Raw genomic sequence first — 25,376 nt, forward strand, 5'->3', positions numbered from 1 at the left:
AATAGTTAACTTCATCAGGGCAAGAGCTTTGAATCACAGGCAGTTTGTTGCACTTTTGGAGGAAAATGAGACTGAACATTGTGACATAGGCTACCACACAGCTGTCAGGTGGCTCAGCCTGGGCAACATGCTGAAAGGTGTATGGGACCTGACAGTAGAGATTCAAGATTTGTGTGTGAAGAAAGGGAATGGTATTCCACAACTTTCAGATGCAGACTGGATTACAGACCTTGGTTTTGCTGTTGATGTGACTGCACTTATGAATGAACCAAATGTGAAACTGCAGTGCAAGGGCCTTTTTGTGCCTGAAATATACAACTTGGTGAAGGCTTTTATGAGAAAGTTGCAGCTTCTCTCAAGCCAACATTCTCACCCACTTGCCAACACTGAAGGAAGCCACACCTTCAGCTGATCACCTCCACAGGTACTCATCTATGTTAGAAGCAGTGCATAGTGAATTTTCAAGACCATTTCAAGACTTTAAAACGGTTGAGAATGAAATGCACATGATTTTTCCCCATTTACATGCAATGTGGGGAATGCACCTAGTGATGTTTAGTTTGAACTCATTGACCTGCAATCTGACACACTTCTGGCGAGTACTTTAGGTCATTCTCACTGTTTCATTTTTACTCTTCCCTCAAAGAGGACCACTTTCCACACATGTGGAGGCATGCTCAGAAGATTCTAGTCCTCTTTGGATCTACCTATATATGCGAACAGACATTCTCAGTGATGAAGTTCAACAAATCCAAATACAGATCCTCTATCACTGACGATCACCTCTCAGCTGTCCTTCGCATATCCACCTCAGACATTCAACCAGATTTCAATGCACTTGTTCAAGCCCAAAACGGACTGGATTTTTCTCACTAAACAAGTAAAATGAACTGAAAAACATCAAAAGCACTTACTGCTTTTTGTATAAAGTTGTTTGTTTGTAATACTGAACAATAATGAAACAACTTTTCATTATTGGGTTGTGAGGTTAACACGTTAAAAATAAAATGAAATACTGAAATTATTGTTTTTACAGTTTATTTCTTCTATATTTGACCTACTCCACAAGTTCATATCTTTATTGTAACAGAATATCCTTATTCTTTTGATTATAACTTTCAGTGCAAAACTATATAATTTAGTACTTTTTACAATGGGTGAAAACTGAGCAGAATTATGTTCAATTTATTGTCGTTTCGGCCTTCCAACACAACTCAGGTTTCTCATGTGGCCCCATGGAAGAATTAATTGCCCACCCCTGGTCTAGAGTGTTGTGAAATAGCCAGTTGAAAGATATGTAGCTGACCAGATATCCTAATCTAATCTAGTCCCATTTGCCAGCACTTGGCCCATACCCCTCTTAAACCCTTCCTATTCAAATACCTATCCAGATGCCTTTTAAATATTGTAATTGTACCAGCCTCCACCACTTTCTCTGGCAGCTCACCACCCTCTGTATGAAAAAGTTACCCTTTATGTCCCTTTCAAATTTTTCCCCTCACCCTAAATCTATGCCCTCCAGTTCTGAACTCTCCACCCCAGGGAAAAGACCTTTGGTATTTACTAATATTTCTAGCATGTTCACTTTTAGTTTCTAGCAGCTGCAGTATTTTGCTTTTGTTTCTTTGCAGTAAAGAAACAGGCGCTAATGTTCGATTGCAACATGCTCCCACACTCCCCTTACCGTCATCCTCTCGAGATATCATACTAATCCTTTCCCAAGTATTTATCGAGCTAATTCTGAATTACAGGACAATAGGATTGTCAGTCCATCGTGCCGGTGTTATGTTTTTGGATGTGCTATCGAATTAGACCTCTGCACTTTCCCACAGTCCTGCAAAGATTCCCCTTCATGTATTTATTCAATTCCCTTTTGAAAGTTATTTTTGAATCTGCTTCAAACACACTAAGGCAGTAAAATCCAAATGCATGCTTTAAAATATATTCATGGGATGCACCTGCAGGCCACCATTTACTGCCCATCTCAAACTGCCTATAAGAAAGTGGTGATCAGTTGCTATCTTGGACCACTGCAGTCTGTGTGGCTGTGGCTGTGTACTGTTGGGGGAGGGGGGGAGGTGGTGTTGGGTCTTTGTTTTAATTCAGTGACGGCAAAAAGAAAGTTAGTGTTTCAGGTCAGAAAGATGTCTGACCTGAAGCAGAACTTGCAGGTGGTGTTCCCATTTGTGGAGAAAGTGAGGTCTGCAGATGCTGGAGATCAGAGATGGAAATGTGTTGCTGGAAAAGCGCAGCAGGTCAGGCAGCATCTAGGGAACAGGAGAATCGACGTTTCGGGCATTAGCCCTTCTTCCGCGCTTTTCCAGCAACACATTTCCATCTCGTGTTCCCATTTGTCCCTGCAGTCCTTGTTCCTTTAGGTGGTGGAAGCCACAGGCTTGGAAGTTGTACTAAAGTGGCGAGTTGCTGCAGTGTATCTTGTACACATAGACGCCACTGTGCTGCAGTGATGGAGGAAGCAAGGATTTAGAATGGTGGATGGGATACCAAGCAAGCAGATTGAGTAATCCTTGACAATATCGAGCTTCTGGAGTATTACTGGAGCCACACGCATCTTTGCTATTCATTTCAATAATCTAAGCACATTATGACCACTCTCTGGGTGAAGCAGTTTCTCAGAATTCGATTTATTAGCAACAATCACATGTTTGGACTGGTTTACAGAGATGTAGCCAAGATGCACTTACACTCAGTGCTTCTAATGGAGGTAAACACTCTGATCACAATTTGATTGAGAAGGCTCAATTATGTAAAAAAATGTCAGTTTGCTTTTGATGCTGAAACTAGCAGATTATGACAATAAAATATCTTGGCTCAGACTGCTCAAGTGAAAGAATTAACAGCATCAGATTTCATAGTGATTTTATCCCTATATCTCAATATCAAATATAGCAATCACTTTTAACTTCAGAGATATGGGAGATGGAAGTAATTAAACTGTGAGATTTTAGAATCATAGAATCCCTACAGTGTAGAAACAGGCCATTCAGCCCAACAAGTCCACATCGACCCTCAGAGAAGTAACCCACCCAGACACATTCCCCCAACCCTACCACTCTACATGTACCCCTGACTAATGCACCTAACCTACACATCCCTGAACACTATGGACAATTTGTCATGGTCAATTTACCTAACCTTCCCATCTTTGATTTATAGGAGGAAACCAGAGCACCCGGAGGAAACCCACACAGACACAGGGAGATGGTGCAAACTCCACACAGTCTCTGGAGGCTGGAATTGAACACTGGTCCCTGGTGCTGTGGGACAGCAGTGCTAACTTGATGTGTAACCTGAGCTCAAAGAACCAGAAATACAGCTTTGAATACTGCAAGTCACTTTGTACGCCTCCTCTTTCCATACAATTCAGCAGCTGAGACACCCAAGATGCTGCTACTGGCAATAGGAGGTGGGGATAGGGAGAAAATGGGGAAGCACACTCTATTGGCCCAAAGCCAGCAAAATAGGGATCAGTGTAACCCTTTTGGAGGTGATTTATGCTGCATCAACAAAACACACCAATGCTGTTGATTCACATTGTGTTACTAGTCAATTCTCAATTGTGATATGAAAACACTGGTTAAATGTGGATTCAGAAGATGAGAAATACAAATCAGGAGCAAGAGTAGGCCATTCAGCCCCTTCAAGCCTGCTCTAGTATTCAATAAGATCATGACTCACTTGATCATTCCCAACATCCACATTCTCACCAACCCAGATGACCTTTCACCCACTTGCTTATCAAAAATCTATCCACTTCTATCTTAAAATTACACTGCGCTTTCACTCTTTTCAGGAAAAGAGCTCCGAAACCGCAGGACAAATTTGCCTACTCTGTTTTAAATAGAACATAGAGCAGTGCAGCACAGTACAGGCCCTTCGGCCCACGATGTCATGCCGGGCATTTATCTTAATCTAAGATCAACCTAACCTACATATTTCATGTGCTCGTCCAGCACTCACTTAAATGTCCCTAATGTCTCTGACTCTACTACCAACGCTAGCAGTGCATTCCACGCACCCACCACGCTCTGTGTAAAGAGTCTACCTCTGAGATCTCCCCGATATCTTCCTCCAATCACCTTAAAATTATGATCCCTCCTGACAGCCATTTCTGCCCTGGGGAAAAGTCTCTGGCTATCTACTCTAACTATACCTTTCATTACCATGTAGACCACTATCAAGTCACCTCTCTCCCTTCTCTCCTGTGTTAAAAGCCCTAGCTCACTCAACCTCTCTTCATATGACCAGCCCTCCAATCCATGCAGCATTCTGGTAAATCTCCTCTGCGCCCTCTCTTAAGTATCTACATCCTTCCTATAATGAAGCAATCAGAACTTAGCACAATATTCCAACTGTGGTCTAAACAGGGCTTTACAGAGCTGCAGTAAAACCTCACAACTCTTAACTCAAAGCTCCTGTTAATGAAAGCCAAAACACCATATGCCTCTTAACAACCCTATCAATTTGGATGGCAACCTTGAGGCATCTATGTACATGGACCCCAAGATCCCGCTTTTCCTCCACATTGCCAGGAATTCTGTCTTTATCCAGTCTTTACCCCTGCATTCAGCATTCAAATTTGACCTTCCACAATGAATCACTTTGCATTTATCCAGGTTGAACTCCATCTGCCACTTCTCAGCTCAGCTTTGCATCCTGTCAATGTCTTCTTATAGCTTGCAACAGCCCTTGACACTACAACACTACCGACCTTTGTATCATCAGCAAACTTACTAACCCACCCTTCCCACTTCTTTATCCAAGCCATTAAGAAAAACTACAAAGAGCAGTGACCCAAGAACAGTTCCCTGCGGACACCACTGGTCACTGACCTGCAGGTGGAATACTTTCCGTCCATTGCCACTCGCTGTCCTCTTTTGGCCAGCCAATTCTGTATCTAGCCGGCCAAATTTCCCTGTTTCCCATACTTCCTAACTTTCTGAATGAACCTAGAGTGGGGAACCTTATCAAATGCCTTACTGAAATCCATTTACACCACATCCACTGCTTGACATTCGTCAACTTGTCTTGTCACATCCTCAAAGAACTGAATAAGGCTGGTGAGACATGACCTGCCCCTTACAAAGCCATGCTGACTATCTTGAATCAAACAGTCATAAATCCTATCTCTCAGAATCCTTTCCAGTCCCTTGCTTACCACAGATTTAAGACTGACTGGTCTGTAATTCCCAGGGATTTCCCTATTCTCTTTCCTGAATAAAGGAACAACAATCACCTCCTTCCAATCATCTGGTATTAGTGACACTAGTTCTAGATTTTCCTACAAGACAAACAACTTTTCTAAATCCCCCTGTCAAGACCCTTCAGGGGTTTATGTTTCAATCAAGTGACCTCAGACTTCTAAATTCCAGCAGATATAGACATAGCTTGTCCAGTGTTTCCTTATACGACAGTCCCCTATTGCAGGCGTTAGTCAAATAAATCTTCTCTGAACTGCTTCCAACACATTTACCTTTCTTCCTTCAGTAAGCTGACTAGTACTGTGTACAATCCTTCAGATACAATCTAGCTGTTGCCTTGTATAATTTCCCTACTTGCTGTAACTGCATAGTAAACCTTTGTGATTCATTAGAACACCCAGATCTCTCTGCACCTTAGAACCCTGCAATCTCTCACCATTTAGACAATGCTTTTTGTCATCCATTCTGCCAAAATCAAATTTTTCCATATCATAATTACATTTGTACATCTTTGCCTGCTCAATTAACCTATCCATATATTTTCTGTAACTTTCTTCTGTCCTCTTCACAACTTACTTTCCTACTTATCTTTGTGTCATTAATAAATCTGACAATGTATTGCAACCCTCAGGACATTTATACAAACTGTAAACAGTTGAGGACCCAGCACCGATCCCTGTGGCACACATATCTTGCCAACCTAAAATAGACCCATTTACTCCCACTCTCTGCTCCTGTTAGCTATCCATCTTCTATCTTCTATTACTGTGTCCAGTTTTGGTCCCCACACCTCAGGAAGGACATACTTGCACTGGAGCGTGTCCAGCGGAGATTCACACGGATGATCCCTGGAATACTAGGTCTAACATATGAGGAACGGATGAGGATCCTGCGATTGTATTCATTGGAGTTTAGAAGATTAAGGGGAGATCTAATAGAAACTTACAAGATAATACATGGCTTGGAGAGGGTGGACGCTAGGAAATTGTTTCCGATAGGCGAGGAGAATAGGATCCGTGGACACAGCCTTAGAATTAGAGGGGGTAAATTCAGAACAGAAATGCAGAGACATTTCTTCAGCCAGAGACTGGTGGGCCTGTGGAATTCATTGCCGCAGAGTACAGTGGAGGTTGGGACGCTAAATGCCTTCAAGGCAGAGATTGATAAATTCTTGATGTCACAAGGAATTAAGGGCTGCAGGGAGAATGCGGTTAAGTGGAGTTGAAATGCCCATCAGCCATGATTGAATGGCGGAGTGGACTCGATGGGCCGAATGGCCTTACTTCCGCTCCTATGTCTTATGGTCTTATCTATGCTACTCACTACACTGTCACCTTTTATTTCCTGCACCTTGGTTTTTGTTTGAAGGAGCAGTGATCCAAGTGAACAGGAACAAGGGCTACAATGCAATGTATCCAGATCACCGAGGAGGTTCTTAACATTCCACATGGAAGTTTTTTTATAACTAAACTCAGAGGTGTAGGGATCCTGGATAAACCTTGGGTATGGATGAAAGGTAATAACTATTGAGGAATTACTTCAAGATGGGGACAATACAAAGTGGAATATTACAGGATTGAGTGCTGGGATCAAGTGTTTTTAATTTATAATGATTTGGATCTAGAGATCCAATGCAAATTGGTCAACTTTGCAGATGATACTAAGTAGCATAGTTGGTTCAGGAAAGTAAAATCATTTGGCCAAAAACTGCTAATGGGCAGACTGATAACAAGTGACTTTAAAATAATATAATCATGAGGGGTAAATAGATAAAGTCTTTTCCCTGGGGTGGGGGAGTCCAGAACTAAAACTAGGGGAAAGATATAAAAGGGATCTAAGGGGCAACGTTTTCACACAGAGGGTGGTGTGTGTATGGAATGAGCTGCCAGAGGAAGTGGTGGTGGCTGGTACAATTGCAACATTTAAAAGACATTTGGATGGGTATATGAATAGGAAGGGATTAGAGGGATATGGGCAAGGTGCTAGGTTAGGTTGGGATACCTGGTTGACATGGGCAGGTTAGACCGAAGGGTCTGTTTCCGTGCTGAACATCTCCATGACTCTACGACATCAGAAGTATAAAAATTGTTTCAACTTTTACAGATCACAGGTTAGGACTCAGATAGTAGTGTACAATTCTGGGCACCATGTATCAGGAAAGATGAAAGCTAACAATTACCTGAATGGCAGTGGAGACTACAGGATTCAGTAGGTAACATGATTCAGTGTTTACCCATTGTTAAAAAGTCGGTCATTTTGTATGTGCTTCAATCATCTGTTGTACAGTCTAACAGGGCCGTGCAGCTTGATCTCAGACCTGAATGGCTTTCAGTGTAGCCAAGAATGAATTATCTGATTTTGTTGGAACCTCTTGGTTCTTCTGGTTTACCTTTTGTCTGTAGCCGCCTGTAATTTTTGTATTTGAAGGAAGCAATGCCACAACGTTATTATTTCTTGTCCATTTTGTCTCAGTCACTCATTACATGCCAAATGTAGCAAGACTATAGGAAGACGTGATCAGCAAAGAAGATCGTTATTTTCATCACTTAATCAATCAATATCTGGAGACCGAGGACAGTTTTACAATTGACTTATTTGAGTGATCTGGGGAAAGATGTGCTTCAATTCACCAAAGATCCTCAGACAGCACCTTCCAAACCAGCGACCACTTCCATCTAGAAGGACAAGGACAGCAGGTACTTGGGAACACCACCACCACCTGCAAGTTCCCCTCCAAGCCACTCACCACCCTGACTTGAAAATATACCACTGTTCCTTCACAGTCATTGGGTCAAAATCCTGAAATTCTCTCCCTATTGGCATTGTGGATCAACCCACAGCAAGTGGACTGGAGCGGTTCAAGAAGGCAGCTCACCACCACCTTTTCAAGGGCAAATAGGGATGGGCTATCAATGCTGGCCAGCCAGCGAATCCACAAATGAATTTAAAATAATTAAAAGAGCAAAGCAAACTCTGAAGAATACAGAGAAGTTGAGTATCTTTACATTATAAGCATCCCATTATCCAAATTTTAACCTTCCTAGTTTGTATGAAGATTACATAGAAATTTAACTGCGATATTCAAAATTATGGAAGGTTTTCAAAATAAATAAAGAAAAACACTGTTTCCAATGACAAGGGTCAAAAGTTATAAGACACAAATATTAGATACAGATAGAAGATCCTTTGAACATCCAAAAACCGAAAAGCTCCAAAATCTGAAGGTTTTTTGTGAAGTTTTTTTCTCACTAACAAGGTTGTTTGGCGTGCAAACAGTTAACCCAAGTCGACACCCACTCGATGTGTGTCACTCAAATGCAACATGGGGGGGGTGTGGCCAAGCATATTCTTACTTAGAAGTCTGCTCCTCCAGTAAGATTTTTAAAAACTTCACCATTAAACTGTCACTTATTCTGAAAATTGAAAAATTCCGAATTCCGAAAAACAGCTGGTCCCGAGCATTTCGGATAAAGGATCTTCTACCTGTAATTGGCAAAAACAATCCAGCAGCACAATGTGCAGAATATTTTTAATACAAGGTATGGACCTGAAATGAAAGACACGAAAGGGCAGTGGAAGGATTTGCAACAGTAACTTTCAAAAAGGAATTAGATAACATATGAATCAGGAGGACTAGGCCACTCAGCACCTTCCGCCTGCTGCACCATTCACCAAGGCCATCTACTTACTCCACTTTCCTGCCAAATGCTGATAACCTTTCATCCCCTTCCTTATCAAGGTCCTGTCAACCTCCGCTTAAAAATATTCAAGTATGCTGCCCCCACCACCTTTTGACTGAGGGAATTCCAAACAGATTCGACCTTTTGAGAGAAAGGTTTGTCTGACGGGTAACTCCTGACTTTTAAACAGTAACTCCTAGTTCCAGAGGTGAAAGCATATTTTCAAAGGCCCCTCTGGATCTTGTAGACTTCAGTCAAGTTTCTTTTGAACTTGAGCAGATACAAGCCCGGCATCGCCAACCTTTCCTCATAACATACCCATTCCATTCTTAATCCTGTCAACTACGTTTAACGCATATTCATTTTTCCTTAAGGTGACCAATACTGTGCACAGTACACTCCAGATGCAATCTTACCTGTGTCCTTTGTAACTGAAGCAAAATCTCCATATTTTATTCTTAATTCCACTCATAACAAACATTATTATACCTTTCCCAATTACTTCCTTTACAACCTTTAGTGATGAATGCATCAGGACACCCAAATCTGTCTAAAGCTCAGAACTCTGCAATCTATTATATTTGTTTTATCCTTCCTGTCAAAAAAAGAGACAATTTTGCATTTTGCCATACTATTTCATTGACCGAATCAATGCCCCCTTACTTGACCTACCTAATTATTTTTGTAGCATCTCTACCTTTTCTTCACAACAAACTTTCCTTCCTGCCTTTGCAACATTTGCAAATTTAGTAACCATACTGTCCATCCCTTCATCCAAGTCATTGATATAAATTATAAACAGTTGAGGTCTCAGTACCGGTCCCTGCGACACACCACTGATTACATCTCACCAACCTGAATAAAGGTCCATTTATACTTATTTTCTGTTTCCTGCTAGCCAGCCAATCTTCCATCCATGCTCATATGCTATCACATGTGCTAGATGGAGTTGGATATTTTATTATCCACTATTGCTCACAGGTAGAACTTGTACCTCTGTATATCTCACCTGCCACTGCTCGGCCTCCTGCATCTGTTGTCGGAACACGCCATCAGCTCCGTCGCTCTCGGTTATATTCCTATCACTCTCCAGCACCGGGAGCAGGTACTGAGAGGGAGGCATATACTCGATTCCAAGCTCTGGAATGGAAACAGAAATCCCAGGCTGATCCTGCTGTGCCCAGAGGAAGGTCCACACTATGAATATTATAAACCTGCTCCTTTTCACTAATATCTCCAGATAGCCAGTAAATAGTACCCTAATGATTTCATTGTGTAGAATCATTCCATTTTCAACTCCTTGAATACACAGATACATATGGGGGGGCAGGACAGGAGGGTGTTCAAGTCCACTTTATTATCACCCTGGCATTCAGCATTCCTATAGGTTAAGATTGGAGGAATGATCTTAAAAAGGAACTCACATTTATAGAGCACCTTTAACAACCTCAATGTTTCATAGCCCTTCCCAGCCAAACCTTGCTGCCAGAAATATAACATCCCAGAAACAGGAATATGAAGAAGATCAGATTATCATGATTGTTTTCTTAAAGAGATGTTGGTTCAGGAATAACCATTGACCAGGTCACCAGGGAGAAAACCATTACCTTTCTTTGAAATTTTACCTCATCCAAGTAAAGGGAAAAAGCCCGAATCTAGCCCAGGTGGCAGAGGGAGATGTGACTATGGAACCTGGTCTATTTGAGCAAGGGCATTACTGGGTGGTGCGTTTACCCAGTGATACAAGAAATCCTTCATTTATCTGTGCAGACTTGATTGCATTTTAACCTTGCTGACAGACTGGATCAAATTGCTGTCATTATTTTAACAGGACAAATACCTATTGTCAAAAGACCCACTGTCCACACTTGAAGTGATGATAAGGAGCCTTGTAAGCATTCTTAATTCCTCTCACAACAAACATTAATATACCTTTCCCAATTACTTCCTGTACCTGAACACTAACCTTTAGTGATGAATGCATCAGGACACTTAAGATTCACAGAAAGACAGAATTCACAGAAACATACTTGCAACAAAAAATAACTTGCAAGACTGTGGGTGTCAACAAACAGCAGATGGCTGCAGTATGACAATACAGGACAATATGGGCCTCTGATCACAGCTGTTTATATTTAAGCCTTTATCTCAGTAATGGGTAGGCTCCAGTGTGAAGACGATAATGAGCGCGCAACTTGGTCATTCTCAAATTGCTTTCACTCTCTTTCTGTCAGTTGTTTTCAGCAACCACCCTATCAAGTCACCCAGCGATGCCTCATCCAATTCCCCAATTAGAAATACTTCACATTCATTTCCTGTCAGTGAGTGAGTGTGCATGTATAGCTCAGCTTTACCCAACAAGTACCGAAGCTTCTTATGTGCCGGGCGTGCGATACATGTGGCAAGATTGATAATCTCCCGAAAATCTTACCTTTGCACAGAAACTGTTTGATGGCTTCTGTCCCATTGCTGCACACACTGGCTGGAGGATAGGTCATAGCTTCTGCATCGAGGCTAAGGGACTGTTGGAGAGGTTGGAGTGAGGGATTGAGGGAGGAGAAGGGACAAGGCCAGCAGGAGGCAATGTTCCAGAGACATAGCGAGAGAGAGAAAACAAAAACAGAAAGCTCAGAAAACAGATTCAGTAGGTCATAAAACCTAGAGTGTGGAAATAGCACACCCAACTCCATATCTTTTCAGCAAATCTTATCATGGTGTAAGATGATAATCGATATGTGAAAATGGGTTTTTGGTGGAATTGTGCCCTACTCCATTTTTGAAACGTATTTGGATTGAATTTTGGAGTCTGTTGGACACTACTGCAGTCAGCTCAGTTGGTAGATGACTTGTACATAGTTTAGAATAATGTCAATAGTGCAGATTCACATTGGTTTGTACACTTTGGGACCCATTTCCTTACCTGGTCTGGCCCACATGTGACCCCAGGCCCATAGAAATGTGGTTGACTTTCAACTCTCCCCTGAAATGGCCTAGCAAACCATTCAATGTATCAACCACTACAAACTCTCAAAATAATTCAAACCAGATGGACAATCTGGCATCGACCAAAGCACCGGAAAAGACATTGACAGAAACAGCCCAGATGACCCTGCTAAGTCATCCTTACTAACATTTGAGGGCTAGTGCCAAAATTGGGAGAGGTGTCTCACAGACTAATCAAACAACAACCTTACATTATCTGTAAGGCATGATTCCATGCTTACGACTAGGTCCCAGACGCCACCATCCTCTGGAAACGTTCTGTCCCACCGGCAGGACAGACCCAAGAGAGGTGGCAACACTGTGGTATACAGTTGGGAGGGGGTTGCCCTGGGAATCCTCAATGTTGACTCCCGATCTCGTGAAGTTTCATGGCTTCAGGTTAAACAAGAGCAAGGAATGCTCCTGCTAATTATCACGTACTGTTCTCCCTCAGCTGATGAATCAGTACTCCTCCATGTTGAACAGCACTTGAAGGAAGCACTGCAGATGGCAAGAGCACAGAATGTACTCTGGGTGAGGAATTTCAATATCCACCACCCAAAGTAGCTTGGCAGCAGTACAACTGATCAAGCTGGTCAGGTCCTAATGACATAATTGCTAGACTGGATCCGCAGCAGGTGGTGAGAGAAGCAAGATGGAAAAACATACTTGATCTCATAATTACCAATCTGCCAGATTCAGATACATCTATCTATGACAGTATCGACAAGAGAGACCACTGCACAGTCCTTGTGGAGACAAAGTCACACCCTTGCATTGACATTCCATCATGTTGTGTGCCACAATCACTGTGGTAAATGGAACAGACTTTGATCAGATCTAGCAACTCAAGACTGGGCATCCAAGAAGCACTGTGGACCATCAACAGCAGCATTGTACTCCAGCATAATCTGTAACCTCATGACCAGGCATATCTTCCATTCAACCATTACCATCAAGCCATGTGATCAACCATGGTTCAATGGAGAGTTCAGGAGGGCATGCTAGGAGCAGCATCAGGCATATCTCAAAATGAGATGTCAACTTGGTGAAACTACCAAATAAGACTTTTTGAATGCTAAACAGCATAAATAGCAAGTGATAGACTGAGCTAAGCAATCCAACAACCTACAGATCAGATCTAAGCTCTGCAGTCCAGTCACCTCCAATCATGAAAGATGGTGGACAACTAAACAACTCAGTGGAAGAAGAGACTCCACAAATGTTGGTAACTTCAATGATGGAAGAGCCCAGCACATCAATGCAAAAAGGTATTGCTATACATATCTCAGCCATCTTCAGCCAGAGGTGCCAAATTGATGATCCATCTCTGCCTCCTTGAATGGTTCCCAGCATTACATTTATCAGTCTTCAGCCAATTTGATTCACTCTACATCATATTAAGAAATGATTGGAGGCACTGGATATTGCAAAGGCTATGTAGAACGTTATACTGAACACAAAAAGCAGGACAAATTCAACCCAGGCAATTACTGTCCCATCAGTCTACTAGTGTCATTAACAGTGCCATCAAGCAGCACCTGCTCAGTGATGCCCAATTTGGGTTCCGTGAGGGCCTCTGAGCCCCTGACCTGATCACAGCCTTGGTTCAAACATGGATAAAGAGCTTAATTCCACAGATGAGGTGAGAGTAAGGGCCCTTGAGATTAAGGCTGCATTTGACCAAATGCGGAACCAAACAGCACCATCAAAACTGGGGCCAGACGTGATATACTCAAGGTTACTACAGGAAGTGAGGGAAGAGATTGCTGCGCATTTGGCAATGATCTTAGTATCCTCACTGTACACTGTAGTAGTACCAGATGATTGGAGGGTGGCACATGTTATTCTCTTGTTCAAGAAAGGGAATAGGGAGAAGCCTGGGAATTACAGACCAGTCAGTTTTATGTCGGTGGTGGGCAAATTATTGGAGAAGATTCTCAGAGATAGTATTTATGATTATTTGAAAATCATAATTTAATTGGAGATAATCAGCATGGTTTTGAGGGGGACAAATCCTACCCTACAGGCCTTAATGAATTTTTTGAGGATGTGACAAAACACATTGATGAAGGTAGAGCAGTGGATGCAGTGTACGTGGATTTTAGCAAGGCGTTTTATAAGATTTCCCATGGTAGGCTCATTCAGAAAGTAGGGAGGCTTGGGATACAGGGAAATCTGGCTGTCTGGATACAGAATTGGATGGCCCATAGAAGACAGAGGGTAGTAGCAGATGGAAAGTATTCAGCCTGGAGCTTGGTAACCAGTGGTGTTTCACGGGGTTCTGTTCTGGGACCTTTGCTCTTTGTGGAGAAGTGGCAGATGGAGTTCAACATGGAAAAGTGTGTAGTGATTCATTTTGGAAGGTCGAATTTGAATACAGGGTTAAAGGCAGGATTCTTGGCAGTGTGGAAGAACAGAGGGATCTTGGGATCCACGTCCATAGATTCCTCATAGTTGCCACCCAAGTTGATAGGGTTGTTAAGAAGGTGTATTGTATGTTGGCTTTCAATAGCAGGGGATTGAGTTTAAGAGCTGTGAGGTTATTCTGCAGCTCTATAGAGCCCTGGCTGGACTACACTGGGAATATCAGTTCTAGTCACCTCATTATAGGACGGATGTGGAAGCTTTAGGGAGGGTGCAGAGGAAATTTACCAGATGCTGTCTGGACTGGAGGGCATGTCTTAGGAAGAAAGGTTGAGGGAACTAGGGCTTTTCTCATTAGAGTGAAGAAAGATGAGAGGTGACTTGTTAGAGGTGTACAAGATGATGAGAGGCATAGATAGAGTGGATAGCCAGAGACTTTTTCCCAGGGCAGAAATGGCTATCACAAGGGGGCATAATTTTAAGGTGATGGGAGGAAGGTTTAGGGGAGATGTCAACGGTAGATTTTTTACACAGAGAATGGTGGGTGCATGAAATGCACTGCCAGCAGTGGTAGTCAAGTCAGATACGTTAGGGACATTTAAGCGACACTTCGATAGACACATGGATGGTTGTAAACTGAAGGGTATGTAGGTTAGTTTTATCTTAGAGTAGGATAAAAGATTGGTGCAACATAGAGGGCTGAATGGCTTGTACTGTGCTTTTTGTTCTATGTGTTAAAACTGGACTCAATGGAATTCGGAGGTAAACTCTCTTCTCGCTGGAGTCATACTTGGCACATAGGAAGATGTTGGCACATGTTGGAGGTCAGTCATCTCAGCTCTAGGACATCTCTGTAGGACTTTCTCAGGATAGTGTCCTAGGTCCAACCATCTTCAGCTGCTTCTTCAATGACCATCCCTCCATAAGGTCAGAAGTGGGGATGTTTGCCAATGATTGATCAATGTTCAGCACCGTTTGCAATTCCTCAGAAACTGAAGCAGCTAGTGTTCAAACGCAACAAGATCTGGACAAGATTCAGGCTTGTGCTGAAAATGTGTTGCTGGAAAAGCGCAGCAGGTCAGGTAGCATCCAAGGAACAGGAGAATCGACGTTTCGGGCATAAGCCCTTCTTCAGGAAGGGCTTCGGGCTTATGCCCGAAACGTCGATTCTCCTGTTCCTTGGATGCTGCCTGACCTGCTGCGCTTTTCCAGCAACACATTTTCAGCTCTGATCTCCAGCATCTGCAGTCCTCACTTTCTCCTCGAAGATTCAGGCTTGTGCTGACAAGTGGCAACTAACAGTCACACCACGCAAATGCCAGGCTATAAATATCAACATCAAGAGACAATCTAATCTCTACCCATTCAATGGTGTAACCATCACTGAATCCCCCACTACCAACATCCTGGGCGGGTTACCATTTACCAGAAACTCAACTGGACTCACCATTCTCTGATTCTATGAATTAGACATAAACACAATATTTGCAAGAGTAAGTCAGAGACTAGGAATGCTGCAGCAAGTAACTCCTTTTCTGAGTTCCCAAAGCCTGCCCACAATCTACAAGGCACAGGTGAGGAGTGTGATAGAATCCTCTCCACTTGCCTGGATGGGTGCAGCTCCAACAACATGCAAGAAGCTTGACACCATCCGGGATAAAGCAGCCCATTTAATTGGGACCACATCCACAAAACATCCACTCCCTCTCCCACTTACACACTGCTACTGAGTGTATGATCTACTACATAAAAATCCTTACAGAATATCTTCCAAGAGGAGAAAGTGAGGACTGCAGATGCTGGGGATCAGAGCTTAAAAATGTGTTGCTGGAAAAGCGCAGCAGGTCAGGCAGCATCAAAGGAGAAGGAAAATTGACGTTTCGGGCATAAGCCCTTCTTCAGGAATGAGGAGGGTGTGCCAAGCAGGCTTTTACTTTATCTTAGCTCAATATTAAATTGGTAGATCAACCAGAGTGACAATAACTAAACAACTCATGTCATGTGCTTGGCCTTCAGGCTTCACAACTGTACCTCAGGTATCATTGCAATGCTTACGTTCTTTTAGATAAAACCCCTCTGTCTTTACGTACTCTTCAGAAATTTCTGAATGGATCAAAGGATGAAGGGCAGATCACAGAAATACCTCGAGTGTCCTGATATGAGCCAGGTCTTGTGGGAGAATCTGAATCCGATTTTGACTGATGTCCAATGTTCGTAGACTCCTCAGTCCACTCAGAGATTCTGGCACTTTCCGGATCCGGTTCCCTGATGTAGACAGATGGGGGGGTGGGGTGGAGGTGGTGAAGACGAAGAGAGATATTTAAACCTCATATGAGACTGAAGGTGAAAAGGGTTATCTTACCTTCCTCACCTTACAAAAACACCACACAGATGGTCTCTTCAACCTCTCCCCTTAATCCCCTGTCAACTGTTGTTTAGCCCTGACTCCCAGCTGTGAGGTATCTTAAATGCACAACATGAATGTTAAGAGCTGTATTGGTGGAGCTGCTAGTTTTTAGCTTATCTGGCTGATCAGACTGTCAAACATTGTATGGCACTTGCCAGGGAGCTTGCTCGGTGTTTTGCCCTCAACCAATATCAAAGCAGAGTGTGTACACTCACTGAGGATAACTACATTTCCCTGCACAATAACCATTACTACTGCACTGCAAATTAATCTAGTGGAATTGCATGGTGATAATTTTAAAATGTCAGAAATAGATGGACTAGATGGTGTCGGACTTGAACAGAGAGATTGAATCTAATTCAGTTTTCAGCAGACCAGAAGTTAAAGACATGACCAGCCTCTGGACCTGGAGTGGGGGTGCCGGAGCTATCAATTCTGAAATCACACGATAAATCCTAAAGACTCTGGCTGCTGACGTGCCACTGATAGTAGATCAGCGCTCGGTCAGGAATCCTGACCAGCTTAGTTCAGAACTTCTCTGTTGCAATGCCAGCAAACGTACAAGTGCAATACGTGCTCATGATGACAGGCAGGAGTTGCACCACCTATTGTGCCTGCTATGGAAGAGTATGTGGCTGGGAACCAGTGCTGAGCCAGAAATATAATTGAAACAGACCAAACACAAAAACACGAAAGCAGCAATTACCATTCTTGGTGGCTTTCCCTTCGCTGAGCTTGTCCCCACCAATAGGAACCATGCACAAATACAACCCAGTTAGTCTCGCAACTGAAGACACTTTATAATCACAAGGTCACACAAATCTCCTCAACAAGGAGGTATACACTACATTCAGGCTCGAGTGCTGCTCCTTATATCGAGCTTCATAAAATTTCTCCCAATTCCAAAGCTCATGGCTGCATCTACCAGGAGGGGAGGATCGGAGAGGCACAGACCCTGATCGAGACCAACCATTTGACGACATCATGCAATGGTGATTCCAGCCTCAGGTACTGCAGTCAGGAGTGTGGACAGGTCACAGTTTTCAAATTGACTAACCCACCCAGAGGAATGCACCTTCAACACAGGCTCTGTTACCTTTTAGGTTTAATGTTTGAAGTTGCGCCAAGGTTGCAAGAGAGTTTGGGAGAGATTTCAAAAGATTTTGTTCCACATTGAGCACCTGAAATAAAACAAAACCGAAAAATCAATCTATAATGGGCCAAAAGGAGCAACAATTCCACAGGTAATAGAACACGGCAAATAATATCACATGAGGGACCGGTTGGGGGAATAGATTGTTTGAGGATCAACAGGAATCCTTTACATCGTCCCAAATCACAAAAGGAAAACTCCCTTCTCAGCATTTATTCTGAGCACCAAGATGTGTAGCTGCCCCCTATTCAGGCCAGCATTTCACTGCAGTGCTGAGTGACTGTGGTATTGTTGGACGTGCCAGTTTTTAGCCTATCTGGTTGATTAGACTGTCAAAGCTCGCATGGTACTTGCCAGGGAGCTTCACCCTCAACTGAGATCAAAGCACAGTGCGATAATTTACTGGAGCTTGCTACATCTAACTACACAACAACCATTACTGCTGCACTGCAAAATAATCTACTTGTAGTGGCAGTGGGTGCATGTGTCCGTACCTGTATCTCTGTTTCTGGCACTGGTGCAGTTGGTCTGTGTCATGGGGTACAGGCAGACATAGTTTAGATCCCGATTGGTTATCCAGTGACTTCCATTAGTAAGTGGTCCATGTCCGGAAAGATGGGGACATGTACTGGTAGTGATACTTCCAGTCCAGGAGCTTGTGAATAACTCTCAGCCTCTACTCACGACATCAAGAGTGGTCATTTAACAGAGGCACCAAAAAACTCAGTGTCCAGAGTAACAAGTCAACTACTTCCACATAATGGGAGAAAAATGTGTTTCTCGGGTTGGGAAGAGCTTTTGGAATGCACTGACAACTGGAACTTCAGTTGCCTGGGCTTTAGAATTACTTTTCGATATCTCTGCTATTGTATCTCTCTGACCAAAATTTTACATTTTAAAGTGGAAAAGCACTCCAAAGTTACCTGTCCCAGGGCTCAGAGTTGATTTTTGCTTGATTACACTCCAGAGATATTTTCCGAAGACGTTATATAAATGCAAGTTGCTGAGTCAATCTTCACCATGTTACTGTGGTGCAAACAGCAGTTAGTGACCTTGCTGATCCAGTATCTGTAACAATCAATATTATCTCACTCCAGATTCTGGAGCAGAATACAGTCAGCATTGATAATCCCAAATGAAGAGATTTCATCATGTCTGATTGGGGAACCTGGCGTAGCAACTAGAGAAGGGGAGGAAGGACAGGTGGGAACCAAACTGGGAGGCCAACACAGCAGGCAGTCACACAAGGACCGGCAAAAACGGGAAATGAAAATATCCAATTTGGACGAGGGCCTGGCATTGTGCTCCCATTAAAGGAAGCCCTTAATACAAACTGGCACCTGCACAATGGTTCCTACTGACTTAAAGGATGCTCACTTCTAGCAGAACTCCAGTGTTTTACCTGAAGGGATAACAGCTGACCCATATCCTCGGGGAGCGAGCTGAGGTCATTGTCATGGAGATCCAGAATCTAGTAACATGCAAGAAACAAGCAATGATCATCTCCACAAACACCAATCGTTTGTCTTCAACACAACACAGCACAGTCCCAATCTGGTGCATGAACCATTAACCCAACACTCCTTCATTCTTCTGGCACTTAAAGTTGCTCCACTTGGGAAAACAACCGTCTTTAACAAATAGCAAAATAAAAAGAAATGCCGCCTGGTAGAAAGTGCAATTCATTTCAGCGTATCCCAAGGGGCTGAGGGTAGGTGCCAGAGGGTGGGGCCTGAGCACTGCTCAGCAAATTTAAAATAAAATCAATTTGTTTCAGAGAAAGGTCTTCCCGATACAGCTTCCACTATCAATCACTTAAAGATTCGCAGCAGTACGGTGTTTATTTCAAAGCATCTGGCCCAAGGGCGGCCATACAGTCATACAGCACAGAAACAGATCGTTCGGTCCCACCAGTCCACCCTGACCACAATCCCAAACTAAACTAGTCCCATCTGCCTCCACTTGGCCCATATCCCTCCAAACATTTCTTATTCATTTACTTAGTCAAATGATTTTAAACGTTGTAACTTTACCCGCATCCACCACTTCTTCTGGCAATTCATTCCATGTGAACCACTCTGTAAAAAAAAAAGTTGCCTCTCTTCTTTTTAAAATCTTTCTCCTGTCACCTTAAAAATATGCCCGCTGGTCTTGAAATCCCCCATCCTAGGGAAAAGATATCTGCCATTTACCTTATCTATACCCCTTATGATCTTATAAATCTCTAAGGTCACCCCTCGATCTCCAACGCTCCAGTGAGAAAAGTCCCAGGCTATCTAACCTCTTCTTATACCTCAGACCTTCCATTCCCAGCAACATCTTGGTAAGTCTTTTCTACAACCTCTCCAATTTAATAATATCCTTCTTATAACAAAGTGACCAGATCTGCACACAATACCCCAGAACATGCCTCACCAATGTCCTGTATAAACTTCACATAATGCCCTAACTCCTATACTCAAAGGTCAGTCCACATTGGCATCTAGGCAGCATAATCACTACCCATTGAAAGTTCACATTCAAGTATCTTATGTGTCAAGACTTCCTTTGGGTCTTAATAGACAGGAGAAAGCAAGGTGAAAGATGATGATGTGTAGGTAGGGGGAAGGAAAATTGGGGAGAGGCTGCAGTGTATACACATACCCACTGAACGAGAAGCAGATAATATTCTAGACTCAGATCTCCAGAGAATTGCAGCTCTTGACAAGTACATTAGGCGTAACATAAACCTGGGGCAGTCAAGCGCCAAGCTGACTTGCACTTACCTTCAGCATTGACAAATCCTGGATGTTACATGACTTTGGCAGCAATGTTGACAAGTGATTGGTGTGAACAATTAAAACCTGGAAAACAAACAGAGCAGAGTGATGGAGATCTTCCAGATACACTCTGTCCTTGCTCCAGACACACTGAGCAATCCACAAAAATCAGAGTTCTGCTGAGGTGAAATGGAAATCAAAGCACTGAAACGTTAACAGCTCATACAAGATCACAGGCTCTATGGAGAGAAGGTAATGATGATCGCAGGCAGCACTAAAACTGCTTATTCACTAATTGACAGACACTGGGGATCATCACCATACAAATAAACACTAATGCTGCGCATTCGAAAATCATCATCAAGTGACAGGGGTTGGATGTAAAATGGAAGGGGATAAGTGATAGATCTTTGGGAATTCCAGAGGCAATGGAGTGGGAGCAGGCAGGGAAGCCATTATTGATGATTCCCCAAATATAATTAGATGGATAAGATGAAACCAGGTGAATGCAGTCCCACCCAGAGAGACAAGCAGGTGCTTACAGAATACGAGAAGCTGTTGCTGAACGTGATGCCAACATCCATTGTTTCAGCAAGTAGACCAGCAAGGCAGGCACACAGATACAGGAAGGGACTGAGGGCATAGGCAGGCACCCAGGAAGGGTGAGACAGATCAAACCCAGAGACTAGACAGATTAAACTCTTACCTTCTTCTGTAAGACTCTGCACATGGAGAACACACTGACTGGAATCTGGAATGACAGGATTGGGAATAACTAAAAGTGCAGCACAATCCAACTCAAATTACTGTCAAGATTCTGTCATGTTGACGAGGTCCCATAACTCCTGGCACAATGGCTGATAATCTTAGGAAACCAGCTGGATTGAGTTCATAAAACGGCGTCACTGCCCTGTGGCTGAAAATTTGTCACAAAGCCCACTTCTGGTCGTTGCTGGGCTGTTCCATCTTCCAAACCCATTATCTTTACCAGCTAGAAGGACAAGGGAAGCAGATAGATGGGAACACCACCTGCAAGTTCCTCTCCAAGCCGCCCACCATCTGGACTTGGAAATGTATTGCCATTCTTTCAGGATCACTTGGTCAAAGTCCTGGAATTCACTCCCTAAGGTCATTGTGGGTCAAACTACACCATACGGACTGCAACGGTTCAAGACGGCAGCTCACCACCACCTCCAGGTGTAATTAGGGATGGGCAAGAAACACTGGGCGAGTCAATAATACCAGGAATGAATTTTATAAAAGGCATGTTTTGATAGAGGGTATGATCAGGTTTGACTAATGTCCAACAGTTTGTGATGGTATGTGACTCAAGAGGGATCTGTTCTGCTCCATTTCTCTTGGAGTGTGTTAGGGCTGCCTGCAACTGAAGAGACACAAAATAGCCAACAGCTAGTTCCCACTAGCCTTGCAGAAAATGGCTGACAGTAATTATAACCTTGGGAAAAAAACATTTGTTAAAGGTAGCTTCCACAAGAAGGGCAACAGCCAGTCTGTATAAACAAGGTTACTGAGCTCAGATAGAACATGCAGCTGTAAAACGATAAGAACATTTCACAGTAATTAGTTTTTTTCAACTATTCATACTATTAAGAGTAGGCTCTAGTTAAATATTCTTCAGATAATCAGAGATAGATTATAGTATTTATAGATACACATATAAACAAACTCCAAAAATCACTAAAAACATTAGAAGAAAATTTTCAAATACAAATGTGGAAGATAGTAAAGCTGCCTCATCTTATCATTAAAGAAGTGCCTTGCACACACATTTAGAAACAAATTGCTCACAACTTATTAGCTAAAGAATGCTAACCATAGGGATAGACATAAAACTTCACACATAACTTACTTCTAGTAGAACCAATATTATGAATTTTATAGCAGTTAGTAAGAACTTGCTTTGTAATTGTTGTAATTATGGCAGTGGGAAATGTAAAACGAATGACAGAATTCGAGCAGTGCTTAGAGATAAGCAAGTTTATAACCAGTAACTTTGGAATGTGAAGTAACGGGATGCATTCTAAGATCCCAAGGCCTGGTGATCACAAGACCTGGTAAACATGATGTGATCATGAGGAACCTAGGGCTGTCCACAGGAGTGTCCATCATTGATTAGGTGTTTCACAGGATTGGATGTCTAGATTAAAGGGGAAGGCACAGTGACCACATTATATGCGATTATTGGATCATGAAATGTATAAAAATACTGTATATCACTGGGAAAATGAGAGTGTCATTGACCTCTCTTCTGATCCGAGACAAAGATTAAGGGAGTAATTGAGCCCTCACGTCGAGGCTATATCCAGAGTGGTCTTTGTCCTCTCATTGCAATTGCTTGAACAAACTGCCACATGCCTGAATCCTGCCACCTCTTGAATCTTTGTCCCCAGTTGGGGAGTTTGCTCCTACAGAGAGGATTGTAAGCCTGTTACAAAGGTGTCTACTCATGGAAAGCAGAGTAAGTATCTTTGTTTCTTGTAATTTAATCAAAAGAAGCAGGAGTGGGTGGAGTCAGGCTCACACAGACCCAGAGTTTTAGTTTTGCTTTCTGTTGGTGAAGTTGGGGTTTGTGAAGTTGAAGCTGCCAAACACAGCTCTCTTTCTCTCTGCTATTAGATTCCTGCTCCTGGACTGAAGAAGAGAACATGTGAGGAAATCTGTTTTGCTGAACTTGCCTTTGCCAATTTATGGGATGCTGCTATGTTGGAACAGTTGAAGAGCAGTTGTTATGTAATTTATTATTTTGTTAATTAACATCTTAAAGAATGTCCATACAACAGAGGAGGAAGTGCTGGGTATCTTAAAACGCAGAAAGGTGGATATGATCAGGATCTGATCAGGTGCACCCGAGAACTCCATGGGAAGCTAGGGAAGTGACTGCTGGGCCCCCATTTGACTCATCAATAGTCACAGATGAGGTGCTGGAAGACTGGAGGTTGGCTAATGTGGTGCCACTATTTAAGAAAGGTGGTAAGGAAAAGCCAGAGAACTATAGACCGGTGAGTCTGACATCAATGGGGAGGTGCCAGTTGTTGGAAGGAATCATGGTGGACAGGATTTAGATGCATTTGGAAAGACAAGGACTGATTAGAGATAGTCAACATGGCTTTGTGCATGGGAAATCATGTCTCACTAACTTGATTGAGTTCTTTGAAGAAGTAACAAATAGGATTGATGAGGGCAGAGTGATGGACGCGCTCTATATGGACTTCAGTAAGGCGTTCAGCAAGGGTACTCATGATAGACTGGTTAGCAAGTTTATCTCACATGGAATACAGGGAGAACTAGCCGTTTGGATACAGAACTGGCTCGAAGGTAGAAGACAGAGGATGGTGGTGGAAGGTTGCTTTTCTGATTGGAGGCCTGTGACCAGCAGTGTGCCACAAGGATTGGTGCTGGGATCACTGACTTTCGTCATTTATATAAATGATTTGGATGTGAACATAGGAAGTATAGTTACTAAGTTTGCAGATAACATCAAAACTGCAGGTGTAGTGGATGGTGAAGAAAGTTACCTCACAGATCACTCCTGTTGTGCTCAGATGTGCGAATGGGCTGAGGTGTGGCAGATAGGGTTTAATTTAGATAAATGTGAGGTGCTGCATTTTGGAAACGCAAATCAGGGTAACACTTATACACTTAACGGTAAGGCCCTGGGGAAACTTGCTGAACAAAAAGAGCTTGGTGTGTAGGTTCAAAGTTCCTTGAAAGTGGAGTTGCATGTAGATAGGATAGCGAAGAAGGCTTTTACTATGCTTTCCTTTATTGGTCAAAGCATTGAGTATAAGAGTTGGGAGGTCATGTTGTAGCTGTACAGAACATTCCTCACTTTTGCCTAGTTGATTTTAACCTTACTGTGAATCCTCTTGCAAGGATGCCTACTTTGAAGAAGTTCTCCTCCTCTCTCCACAAGAATCTCAGTGAGTCTCTCACTGCAACCCCCAGGTCATCTCCTCTGCCCTGAAGCTCTTACTCTTTGCTACCTTCTCCCACCCTCCTCTCTGACCTATCACTTTCATCCCCACCCCCATCCACCTATTGTACTCTTTCCTACCTTCTCCCCAGCACCCCCTTCCCATTTATCTCTCTACCCTGGAGGCTCACTGCCTTCATTCCTGATGAAGGGCTTTTTCCCAAAACGTAGATTTTCCTGCTCCTCGGATGCTGCCTGACCAGCTGTGCTTTTCCAGCACCATCCAAGGTACAGGACATTGGTTAGGCCACTTTTGGAATATGGCGTGCAATTCTGGTCTCCTTTCTGTCAGAATGATGTTGTGAAACTTGAAATGGTTCAGAAAAGATTTACAAGGATGTTACCATGGTTGGAGGATTTCACCTATAGGCAGAGCTGAATAAGCTAGGGCTATCTTCCCTGTAGTGTTGGAGACAGAGGGGTGACCTCATAGAGGTTTATAAATCATGAAGGGCATGGATAGGGTAAATGGACCGGGTCTTTTCCCTGGGGGTTGGGGAGGTGGGGGTGGGGGGTAGCGGAGGACGTCCAGAACTGGAGGGTATAGGGGGAAAGATTTAAAAAGCATCTAAGGAGCATTTTTTCACGCAGAGGGCAGTGGGGGTATGGAATGAACTGTCAGAGGAAGTGATGGAGGCTGGTACAATTACAACATCTAAAGGGAATCTGGATGGGTATATGAATAGGAAGGGTTTAGAGGGATATGGACCAAGCACTGGACCAGTTGGACTAAAGGGTCTGTTTCCATGCTGTACATCTCTAATCTAATGACTCTACTTTGATAGAGTCAATGTGCCAATTCTTTCTTTGTT

At 43.0% G+C, this 25,376-nt stretch overlaps 1 protein-coding gene across 4 annotated transcripts in view; it reads right to left on the reverse strand.

Moving 5' to 3' along the window:
* lrsam1 (leucine rich repeat and sterile alpha motif containing 1) overlaps positions 1–25,376 on the reverse strand; it is a 91,762-nt gene that overhangs the window by 57,562 nt on the left and 8,824 nt on the right. For all 4 annotated transcript variants that reach the window (XR_006315982.1, XM_043719878.1, XM_043719877.1 and 1 more), the window contains exons 3-9: positions 21,277–21,321; positions 20,577–20,654; positions 19,214–19,282; positions 17,755–17,839; positions 16,395–16,516; positions 11,334–11,424; positions 9,912–10,042 (exon numbers count right to left, since the gene is read on the reverse strand). Coding sequence is in view for 3 of the 4 variants with exons in the window: in XM_043719878.1 (XP_043575813.1) it covers positions 9,912–10,042; positions 11,334–11,424; positions 16,395–16,516; positions 17,755–17,839; positions 19,214–19,282; positions 20,577–20,654; positions 21,277–21,321 (621 nt within the window). In the remaining variant the exon portion in view is untranslated. The remainder of the gene's footprint in view (positions 1–9,911; positions 10,043–11,333; positions 11,425–16,394; positions 16,517–17,754; positions 17,840–19,213; positions 19,283–20,576; positions 20,655–21,276; positions 21,322–25,376) is intronic.

This window comes from Chiloscyllium plagiosum, chromosome 30 (genome assembly GCF_004010195.1).
Source record: "Chiloscyllium plagiosum isolate BGI_BamShark_2017 chromosome 30, ASM401019v2, whole genome shotgun sequence".
Classification (NCBI taxonomy): Eukaryota; Metazoa; Chordata; class Chondrichthyes; order Orectolobiformes; family Hemiscylliidae; genus Chiloscyllium; species Chiloscyllium plagiosum.